Source organism: Cetorhinus maximus, chromosome 11 (assembly GCF_964194155.1).
Source record: "Cetorhinus maximus chromosome 11, sCetMax3.hap1.1, whole genome shotgun sequence".
Lineage (NCBI taxonomy): Eukaryota > Metazoa > Chordata > Chondrichthyes > Lamniformes > Cetorhinidae > Cetorhinus > Cetorhinus maximus.
Window position 1 is genome coordinate 34,163,526 of NC_135889.1, and position 11,630 is coordinate 34,175,155.

Sequence of the window (11,630 nt, forward strand, 5' to 3'; positions counted from 1 at the left end):
CTGTCATGTGGAAAGGCATGGATTAGTCAGGGATGGTCAGCATGGATTTGTCAAAGGAAGGTCTTGCCTCACAAATTTGATTGAATTCTTTGAGGAAGTGACAAGAAGGGCTGATGAAGGTAGTGCAGTGGATGTTGTGCACATGGATTTTAGCAAGGCATTTGACAAGGTCTCATGGCAAATTGGTCAGGAATGTAAAAGCCCATGGGATTCAGGGTAATGTGGCAAACTGGATAAAAGGTTGGCTTTGTAACAGGAAATAAAGGGTAATGGTCGATAGATGCCCTTGCGAATGGAAAGTTGTCTCAAGTGGTGTTCCACAGGGCTCGGTGTTGGGACCCTTGCTGTTTGTGTTATATATTAACGATTTGGATGTGAATGTGGGGGGCACAATTGGGTATTTGCAGATGACACAAAGATTGGCCGAGTAGTGGATAGCGTAGAGTATAGCCATAATCTCCAAAATGATATAGATGGGTTGTTGGAGTGGGCGGTAAGGTGGCAGATGGATTTTAATATAGAGAAGTGTGAAGTCATACATTTAGGGAGGTCAAACAGTTACAGGGATTACAAAGTAAATGGGAATATACTAAGAGGGGTAGATGAAGTGAGAGATCTTGGCATACAAGTACACAGGGCCCTGAAGGCAGCAGTTCAAGTAGACAAGGTTGTAAAGAAGGCATATGGAATGCTGTCCTTCACTGGCAGAGGTATAGAATATAAAAGTAAGGATATAATGTTGGAATTGTATAAAACACTGGTGAGGACACAACTGGAGCATTGTGTGCAGTTCTGGTGGTCACATTACAGGAAGGACGTAATAGCTCTGGAGAGAGTGCAGAGGAGGTTTACAAGAATGTTGGCAGGGTTAGAAAAGTATAGCTAAGAGGAGAGATTGGATAGGTTGGGGTTATTTTCCTTAGAACAAAGAAGGCTGAGAGGTGACTTGATTGAGGTGTACAAAATTATGAGGGGAATAGATAGAGTGGACAGGACAAAATTGTTTCCCTTGATGGAGAATTCTAGAACCAGGGGACATAGATTCAAGATTAGTGGCAGAAGGTGTAGGGGGGACATGAGGAAGAACTTCTTTATGCAGAGGGTAGTGGGTGACTGGAATTCACTGCCCAAGTTGGTGGTAGAGGCAGAAACTTTAAACTCTTTTAAAAAGTACCTGGATCTGCACCTAAAGTGCTGTGAGCTGCAGGGCTATGGGCCGGGTGCAGGAAGGTGGGATTAGAAAGGGCACCTGGGTGTCCTCGGGCTGGCATGGACAAGATGAGCCAAATGGCCTCCTGTGCTGTAACTTTTCTATGGTTCTAAATGTATGCCCAATAACAGCTATATAATTTATGTGAATTCTTTTTTCAATTAAAGGTCACAAGAAAACCTCTGTTTCCTGGAGACTCTGAGATTGATCAGCTTTTCAGGATTTTCCGCACGCTTGGTACACCAAATGAGTCTGTGTGGCCTGGAGTTACACAGCTACCTGACTTCAAAGCAAACTTCCCTCGGTGGCTCAGACAAGATTTCAATAAGATACTACCCAATCTGGACATGGATGGCAAAGACCTACTGATGGTTGGTAGTACACCCCAATAAATTACAATTTTAATTTAATTTTTTTTTCAAAAAATATACTTTATTCATAAAATTTATAAAAGTAGAATACATAACAATTTAAATTGAGCATTACATAAAGTGCAAGACGGTACAATTACTTTTAGTGCAGTGTCTGGCCCTCTGAGGTGCCTCACTAGCCTTACAATTACAGGTTACATTTACAATATACGTTCTATGTCAATCATACAGCCCAAGGTGTTTTACACAAGTTCTAGTCTCTGGGTGTACTTTGGCAGGAGGGCCTTGGACTGTGGCCTTTCCCCATTGAGCCTTTGTGGTGGCTGCCTCAAGCTTTAGTGTGTCCCTCAACATGTAGCCCTGGACGTTGGAATGTGCCAGCCTGCAACACTCTGAAGTGGACAGCTTCTCACAGTGGAGATCAGCAAGTTTTGGGCAGACCAAACTGTGTCTTTCACTTAGTGGATGCTCCTCCAGCAGCAGTTGATGTTTGTCTCGATGTGCATCCCGGGAACATCCCACAGAGCACAGAATCCTGTATTATGGAGTAAATTGTAACAGCTGTAGATATATATATGTAAAAGTAGAGTAGACACTGTGCCAAAATTTAAGGGATGTGTTTGTATCAGTATCCTGTTACAATGCTGCAAACATAGCGTAGATGTCAGCAAATAAGTTGATCTTTGAAGCCTCAAAATCTCTCCAAAAATGGGTTGACTTTTACACCGAGTATAACAGTAGACTGTGGGTGTGGGTGGTCGTCACCTTTGTCATTCACCACGTGGAGTCTGCTCTGTGTGAGTGTACCTTAAACTCTACCGCATCTTTGCAACACAGCCCTTGTTGCCTGCTTAATACCTTGGACCCAGTTATAAGACGCTGTGAAATAAAATATCCATTTGTGAGGTGAAAAATCGAGGCTAGCTACTAACATGAGTAAAGCATGTCATGGCTGAAAGGGGGGTTGACTTATACGCCAAGTATATGCAAAAACATGATTTTGGAACCAGAAAAATTGGGTCATCCTGTATGCTAGGTCAGATTATACACCCCAAATACAGTAATTTTTTGTACTAGTTTGAACCAATGGTCTCAGGTAATGAATTAAGGCTCTGGTCACCAGGGCCAGGGGATTGAATTGTACCACTGTTACTTCATGTCATTCAGTGCTGTAAATTACAGAAATGTTCACTTTTAAGAGCAGAGGAAAAGAGCAGTGGCACTCAGGGATTCAGATATACAAGCCTTTAAAAGTGGAAGGTCAAGTTTATAAGATATATAAAAAGGCAGATGAGATCCTAGGTTTTATATATAGGGGCAGATTTTGACTTTGTGTGATAGCAAAAATGGGTGATAGCAAATTTGCTGCCCATTTTACATCTCCCAAGTTTTACTTCCATAGTCAAAATCTGCCCCATAGCCTACAAAAGAGATGACCTTGAACTTATACAAAACATTGGTTAGGTTGTGGTTGGAATTATGTCTATTGATGGGTACCCATTAAACATCCAGAGCGCGAAAAGGGTAGAGAAGAGATGAACTAAGATGATACTAAGAATAAGAAACTTTGGAAAGTTAAGAGTAGATCTGAGAGATATTGAAGATAAGATAATCTAGAAGAGTTTTGACCAATTGTCACGACTCACTGGGGATAGTGCGCTGTAATATCAAGTCCCACTGCTCCCCAAGCCGCGACAAATGTGAAAAGTTTGAGCAAATCACCAGATTGCCCCAATTCTACCTAATTGTTTAATTTAGGTTAACAGAATACGAGCACTTGGTTTGTAAACTTAATAAGTAAATAACTGTTTATTGAACAAACTGTCATTAACCAGTGGCAAAAGAAAGAAATATGAACTGCTTATTTCTAACACTATAACTTAAACTCTACCCCCTTTTTAAATCCCTATACACATACATACAAGACACATAAACATGGATTTTAAGGGTGGGATAAAACAGTTCAATAACACCAATTCCAGAGTACAGGATTGGATGGGTTGATTTTGATCGATGTCTTCTAAATTCTTTTCAGTTCTTGTTGATGACACAAGGTGGTCTTCCAGCACTTTCAGTATTTAGTTCAGTAGTTGAGCACTTGCCTTTCAATGTCTCTTAGTGATTTTCCCTTTTTGCCTCTTGACTGGGGTTTTCAGAGAAAAAGCAGGCTATAGAGATATGAGGAGAAAAACCAGCTAGCTATTATGCAATTACTGGAATCTTCCACACACAAGAGAAAGAGGTTTTAGGTCTTGTTCCTTTCAGGATAGGAGCTATTCTGCACTGCTCCCACACAACACCTGGTCAGGAGCCAATCAAAACACTGTTGTCAGGCAGCTCTGCTGGTCTAGGACTCCTTTCTGGCACCATCCTGTCTTTCGTGGCACATTCTGTTCCAGGACTTCAACATTGTATATATCTCTGATCCTGTTCCAGTGGACATGTCTTTCACTCTGCAGCCATTGTAATTTTAATTCACAGTCCAACGGAAAATAAAAATATATGTTCTTTACAACAGTCCAACAGAAGTAAAAAGATATGCTCCTTACACAATGCATAAAGAAAAACTATCTGCTTGTAGGTGAATCAGTAACTATGAGCTTAGAGTCAGTTAAATAATAAAAGGAGAGGTTAGAAGAATTTTTTTATGTAGACGGTTTATAAGGAATGCAATGCCCTAAAATAAACAATGGTAAAGCAGAACCCATAATAATTTTGTAAAGGGAAATGGCCTAATATTTGAAAAATAAAACTTTGAAAAGGTAAGGAGAAAGTGTAGGGGGGTTGGACTAAGTAGATAGTTTTTTCAGACAGTTGGCACAGGCTTGATTGGTAAAATTGTGTCCTTTTGTACAGAAAAATTCTAATGTTCATGATTTGGTAGTACTGGAAAATGCCTTAAAATAACAAATAACTGTTCTCATGGAAGTGAATCCCAGTGCCCTCTGTACCTACATTGCACTATCTGTTTGGAACTCTGTAAGATGTGGCCCCCTCAAACAGGGCATCACAACTTGCCTTATGTAATAATGGGCTGCCACTTGAGAAAAGCCAGGTCAATAACCGATCCTCAGAATGACCCAGATATGAAGAAGTTCAGAATCACTATGACTTTTATGGCTACAGGCAGGGGCTGCACACAAGACCTTCTAGGCCTGGGGTGATCCTCAATGAGGGTACAGGTCTGAGACCAATTGACTGGATGGGCACAGCCTCCTGCAGCACTAATGCTCTAATATCTCTATAAAACTTATTCTTTTTTGGTACACACTGTTATGAGGATTTTGCCTTCACTGTCTCCCAGCCTGCTGTTCCTTCCCTCTTCAACTCTCATGGCTAGGGGTTTGCATCTGCAGCTGAGGCTGCTCCTTATTGTTGCACATCTCTGATTTAGAGATCCACCATCTCCTGGAGTCCCTGCTGTACCCTTGTGATCCCTGCAGTCTCATTTCACCTCCCATCACCCCCTCCCCCAACATTACTAATCAAATTCTCAGAGAGTACTGATTATGTGATAGCCACTTTGTGGCATTGAATGAGCTGATCCCTGAGACTTCCCCTTCCGCACTGTTCTGACTAATACCCACGTCCACAACTGGCTTCCCATTATGAAGCTGCCTCCTCCTCATGGATGGGCTAGTGACCCTTACTCTGCTCAAAAATTGCAAACTGCCCCTCAACAAGCTGACAATTAATGGGTTTGTCAAATTACAAACCCACCACTTTCAGATAACTTGCTGCTTACCACTCCCTGATTTCAAAATTGCAGCATGTCAGAACCACACCAGGAATCAAAGAGGCTTTCAGGCGGTGCGATTTCTTGGACCTTCCAGTCTCCATTCCCACTCCACCGTTCTATGAAAATTTGGTCCAAGGTCTGTACGTACAAAATGTGTAATATGTATAATATATTTATATATTAGCGACTCTCTCCACTGGTTATTGGAAAGAACTACAATCTAATATATTACTCAATCTGGAAACCAAATAATAAGGATCTTCTATACCTGAGAGAGACAAAATGCCTCTTAGAGATGGCTGTAATTTCTTTGTGTTTTTACACTGCTTCAAGCATAGTGTAACTCTTAAATTGGTTTTGGATGCAAATAAACTGTGGAGTGAGAAATTTCCAGTGTCCAGTTTATTCTGGCCGTATAACTAGATAAAAAAGAGTGCATATTTTGACAATCTGAATGCAAATTACACTTTGCCTGAGAAGAGTCCTTTCTTGTTTGTTAGAATCATAATCTGAATGTTAACCTGGTTAGATTCAGTTGAAAAATATTTTGTTACTTTTCCCAAACTTTCATTTTCTGTTGTCAAGTTGTTTACCAGCAGTTCTTCTTGCAGCTTTCCACTATGTTTTTCAGTTAACTCATTAATGAGTTCAGATGTATTGAGCAACGGGTTGTCTTTGCTCTGGAGTTCTACATGGAATAAGATTTCTGATATAGTGATTCTTTTTTGTCACTTGCTTATCATAGATTTAAGTTGCATATAATATTCTTGGTTATCAGCCAACTCTATGGAGATGTATTATACACTGGTTATTAATTTCTTAATTATTACAAGCGGTATTATTATTCAAGCACCAGAAGTGTTCTTGTCACCTTTAGTGATCAATTTAGAAAATAAAAAGTTTAAAACATTTCCTTTTTATTTATAGCAAATGCTCCAGTATGATCCCAACAAGCGGATTTCTGCAAAAGTTGCTATAAGTCATCGATTTTTCCGTGATGTCACTATTCAACTACCGCACTTACAGCTATAAATATTTGGTGGACTTCACTGGGAACATGAAGGAAGCATCTCAGTTTTCTTGCTTTTTTTCATTTCCATTTTTATGTATTATTTTCCAAACTCTACAGCTGTTTATCAGAAGTTGGAAAATTGTACTTGTAGAGTACATTGGCAGGAGCCTGAACTGTGAAGGTGATGACATGTAAAGACGTACATTAGGCACAATACTTTGATAAGTTTAAATTCTGTTATAGATTATTAGAGATTCTGTAAAACTTGATTCTATTTTTAGATTTGAAATCCCATTTTTGTAGACACATGTTGAAACAGCACAAGGGAATGGTTGATATTTTACAACAGCTATAAATCAGTATGGAATATAAGGGTTTACTTTAGAAAGAAGTGTTTTTCACGAATGATCTTCTTGAGATTTTACAGATTGTAATAACAATCTTCTGTGGGTTTTTTTGTTCCCCCGTTAGATGTATTTTATGGCAACTTTATATGGAGGTAGACCATTGAACCTCAATTTGAAAGACCTGATCCTAATCTCATTGAGATTCACCCATTTTGCTGTCAATGGGAAAGCTTTCCCAGTTCTTTCTTGAGCTTCCCAGACTTTCCCATTCAAGTCCAAGGAGGAACCAGAGGTAGGTGGGGGAAATTTGAATGCATATTTCTCATGCCCACTTAAAAACCTACCTAATACTGGTTTCAACATCAAGCAATTAAGTAAAACTACTGTATTTAATTAACACATAGATTGTTAATGTTCCACTACCACCTTTCATAGTCTATCTTTCCACTTCCTAAGGTCACAATTAATATATGAGCTTTATTTTTATCAGAAGTGTTTCTGACCACTGAATTTCAAATGTCAATAAACACCGCTTGAATACTGCGCTTGAAATTTCATGTCTAACCACCTGTCTTTTCAGAGCTACCTGGCTCCTTAGTGCTTGTGTATATCCCTATTTGTCCATCTACCTCTAATGTGAAGATTATTCTAGATGAACAGAAAACTGGTGATCCAGGATCCCAATGACCATGTAGTGCATGCAGCTTTGGTGCATCAAACCTCCATGTGAAAAGAATATTACAAGGGCAGTCTTCTCATATTTTAAAAAATAATTTCTTATGTGGACCAGAAGGAAAGATATGTCAGTTTAGTTTTAAAGCAACATAACTTGACATTCTGCAGGCCTTTTTTCAGTTTTTTTAAGGCCATTCCCAAATAAAGAAAATAGACAATACTCCCAAGTCAAGTGTTGAAGTTGTCTTAGATGAATGGATGGCTCAATGAGTAAATGCATCACCTAATTCCATATTGAGCTGTAGATTAGGAAAATGCTAGGTTTAATTTCACATCTATGTTGCATTAAGTGATTTAAATAGGTATTGTAGTTGACCTTACAGATTCTCAGACTAGGGAAAGGTGATATCCAGTCAGATTCACGCTCCTGTTCTCTGTCCATTGTTTCAAACACATATGTGGACAATGGTTGAATACAGGCTTAAATTCTTTTATGCCCTTAATATGATCATATGAAGTCACACATTCAGAATATTTGAATGATGTAGCAGAAGACTGTTGGTATCTGCAAAATTGTAGCTGAACATGAGTTCCTATGCTTAATTAAAAAAGAAATGAAAAAGAGAAAATTGGAAAGAATAATAGCATGTGACCTGGGGTAAGCTTTTTCTGTAACCAATGTTGAGAAAGTGTATAAATGGAGTGGTTGGGATGCTTCCTCATATTTTTCTTTCCCTTTCTGTAAGGATGTAACTGAAATCCTGTAGAATATCTCTACATGATATCAATTTGTTTTCTTTAATTCATTGTGTATTTTGTTTCTAATATATAAGTTGGCCAAGTTGTGTTGGATGGTGTTTTACCATGTTGTTTGCTGCAAAATAATTGATTTTAATACTAGAATAATTGTAAAAATAAAAGGTAACGATTACATAAGCTGGTTTGTTAACAAACTGTTATTCAAGTTATTTAATATTGTGATCATTTATATTCCAGATTGCAGTATGACAATATTAATAGCCAAAGAAAAACTGCCTTTTATTGCTTTCCAATACCCCGAACTGAAATTTTGTACTTATATTGTATAAATAAATATTTTTTTACAAGTGCTCTGAGGACAGTTTACTAAGTTTACTGATGAGATCACAAAGAATCCATGCCATGCACTTATAGAGTTTAGGTATATTCAGTTTGGGCTTTTCAATTATAAAATTACTTAAATGTCTGTAAATAACCCAATTAAATATAATCTTGATTCCTCTTAAGACTATTAACCTACAAGGTGAGACAATAACTCTTTGAATAATAAAGTCAAGGAAGTGATTTATTTAAAAAGTTCCTAACAATAGAAAATAAAAGAAAACAAGTAAAGAACAGACTTACAATTTTTGACAGTTGATCAAGCTGAAGAAAATGTAACCTCCTCAAAATTCTGACAAAAATCTTGTTTTGGGGTCCTCCAGTAAACAGCTCGTGACGAGCCTTCCTCAATCAAGGGTATTTATCTCTCTCACCCACGTGGACTAGGCCTACTGTAATTCAGTGATTGGCCAAATTACTTCTCAGAAATTATTGATTGAATCTCCAGATATTTGCGTAAATGGTTCTGAAAATAGAATAGCCTGTTCATTGTCTATCCCTTAATCTGATTTGGACACACGACTTTTATATTTTATATGAACTTTAGTTCCAAGCTTGTTCTAATTGCATCTGTGAAGGTCGGTCACCATCTGTTTATCTGATCATAAATATCTTAGTGTCAGATTCCCTGCTGCCATTTTGTTTTACAGTCTTGAAGTCTATCTTAGTCTTAAAAGCCTTCCTATATACTTAAGCTATCTTTAGTATAAGACACCTTTTTGAAGGCATATCTGAAATGATGGGGTGAATTTTCTGTGCCCGCTGGTGGTGGGCGTGATAGGTGGTGTGAGCAGACAATATGGTGCGATCGGTTTCACAATGGCGGGAAAACAGGTCGTGATTGTCTGCTCAGTCCGCCAACGGTGGGCCATGTTTCCTGCCATCGGTCGTCAGGAACCTCATTGTAATACATCAGCATATCATTATCAGGCGATCCCGCCAAGATCTTGCACCCCCGCTGGATCGTCCATCCACGTCGGCAAGAAAGCACGCTGACGTTTCACTACAGCACAGGCAATGTGCACTTGGCAGCCTGCACTTTGGGTGAACTGGAGGTGAGTGCACAGCAATGTTCTGCAGAGCTCGCCAGGGTCACCTGTTGCTTTACAGGCTTCAGGGGGGGTCGGAGTTCAGTGCTGCCCTGCCTGACTGGTGGCAGGGAGGGGGGCATCAGGGGCCAAGTGCAGCTCTGTCTCTGAGGGGCCTTTTGAGGGGGAGCGGGGGCAACTGCAGCCTTTGCATTGTGGCGACTCGTGATTGGGGGCAAGTGCAGCCTTGCCATTGAGGCAACTGGTGGGGTGTGGGGGGATGTGGTTAAGGGCAGCCCTGCCTCTGAGGCAACTGGTGGTGGGGACGAGGCCCTTGCACTGGCTAGATGAGGCAGGCACGCTCAGGAGGCCCTCATAGCTGCTAAATTTGTAGAGGATGATGATGACATGCAATGAGGTGACCCCATAAGATCTCAAATCGCATTTGTGAATGTTTGACTCCAGACTGGCTTATGGCAGCACGAATACCCTCAGTGAGAATGCTCCTGTCGTGGAGACGTGGTGGAGGCCCAAATAGTGGCTTGATTGCATGAGGATGATGACAACATGCATTGAGGACACTCCATAAATCTTCACATCGCCTCTGAGAATGTCTGACTGAGGGCAGCTCACTTGCTCTCTGTGATCAGGGTCAGATCATAGAGATGGAGCCATGAAACTTTAGAAGCATTTGATGCTTTGTCCGCATTCAGCACCTGAGCCCTTCAGGAGCTGGAGCATAGCATCTGTGTTCACAGATGCTGAAGAAATGGGGGCCAGCCCCTCCATTAAGGTGCTGAGAGCACATCGAGAGAATGAGAGACCTCTGTGGCGCCTGACCACTATAATGACAAGCACCGCTGAGGTGCAGACATCAGTAATGTTTCCAGGGAGCGTGAGGCTGGACCATCACTTTGGTCTGAAGGCTGCACAGAGCACAGGGAAGAGACCCTGGACTGAGACACCTGCCTTTATCTTGTGCAGAAAGGTTTCACATCTGAGTAACAAGAACACTGCTCATCAGAACAAGGAGCCATAGGCAGGGAGACATCCTTGGGAGTTTATTGACAATAGTGAACAGTATGTACAAGTAATCAACACCCGTGCCCAGGCTGTGCAACTAATTCTCAACTGTCCTAACCCTGTCGCTATGTCTTGGTGCTCCCCGGACAACCATAGCGGAGGTGGCGGCAGCCTGCTGTCTGTGATGACTTTGGCAAGTGTCCTCTGGAGGGCCAAGACTTGGAGGGCCCTGGCTTGCTTTCAAGGTCCTGTTGTGTGGCAGTGGCACCGTCCCCATCCTGTGGAGCTAGAGCTGCTGAGGTCGCAGGAAGATGGGAGTCGGATGGGCCGGACACTCTCCAAGTCATCTGGATGGATGGGCTCAGAGTGTGCACCTGTGGATCCTCCCCCATATGGGTGCCTTGGGGGCCCCAGGCTGAACCCTTGAGGAGCAGGGGTAGCTGGAGTGAGATAAAAGCAAAATACTGCGGATGCTGGAAACCTGGAACAAAAACAGAAAATGATGTAAAAATACTCAGCAGGTCCAGCAGCATCTGTGGAGAGAGAAACAGAGTTAACGTTTCGAGTCTGAAGGGTCATTCGGAGTCGAAATGTTAACTCTGTTTCTCTCTCCACAGTTGCTGCTAGTCCTGCTGAGTTTTTCCAGCATTTGCTGTTTTTGTAGCGTGAGTGAGATCAAGCTGCCCAGCATCCCTCTCGCGTACACACTAGAGGCCAACTATGGCATCAGCAATGGAGTTGAGCTCGTGCAGGAGGGAGGGGCTTGACCAAGGTCTCCATGGCGGCCAACATCCTACCAGTTTTGACCTTGGTGCGTTGGCATGCCGGCGCAATCACCTCAGTGATTGAAGGCTGAGGTGACTCCTCCATCATACCTTGCAATCTGAGGAGTGCAGCGGGCATCCCCTCCTGATGCTCCTGAGCCTGCCATTGCAGCTCAGGAACTGTGACATGACCGAGTCCAGAGGCTCGACATCTGACTCAGACTTAGCAATGGTCTGGCCTCCAGCAGCCCTCCAAGTGCCGGGGACCTGGGAATTCCCTGCCGCTGCCTGCAGTGGATCAAACAGTGCGATGTGCTCATC

At 41.5% G+C, this 11,630-nt stretch overlaps 1 protein-coding gene across 4 annotated transcripts in view; it reads left to right on the forward strand.

Annotated features, from left to right (window-relative positions):
* The window catches only part of LOC144686500 (cyclin-dependent kinase 2-like), a 51,396-nt gene extending 42,932 nt beyond the window's left edge, over nucleotides 1–8,464 (forward strand). For 3 of the 4 annotated variants that reach the window (XM_078551787.1, XM_078551788.1, XM_078551789.1), the window contains 2 exons: nucleotides 1,378–1,581; nucleotides 6,248–8,464. In XM_078551787.1, coding sequence (XP_078407913.1) covers nucleotides 1,378–1,581; nucleotides 6,248–6,352 — 309 coding nt within the window. In that variant the 3' untranslated portion in view covers nucleotides 6,353–8,464. Of the gene's footprint in view, nucleotides 1–1,377; nucleotides 1,582–6,247 lie in introns of those variants that run through there. The other variant, XR_013577935.1, reaches the window with a different exon arrangement.
* The last annotated feature ends 3,166 nt before the right edge of the window (nucleotides 8,465–11,630 follow it).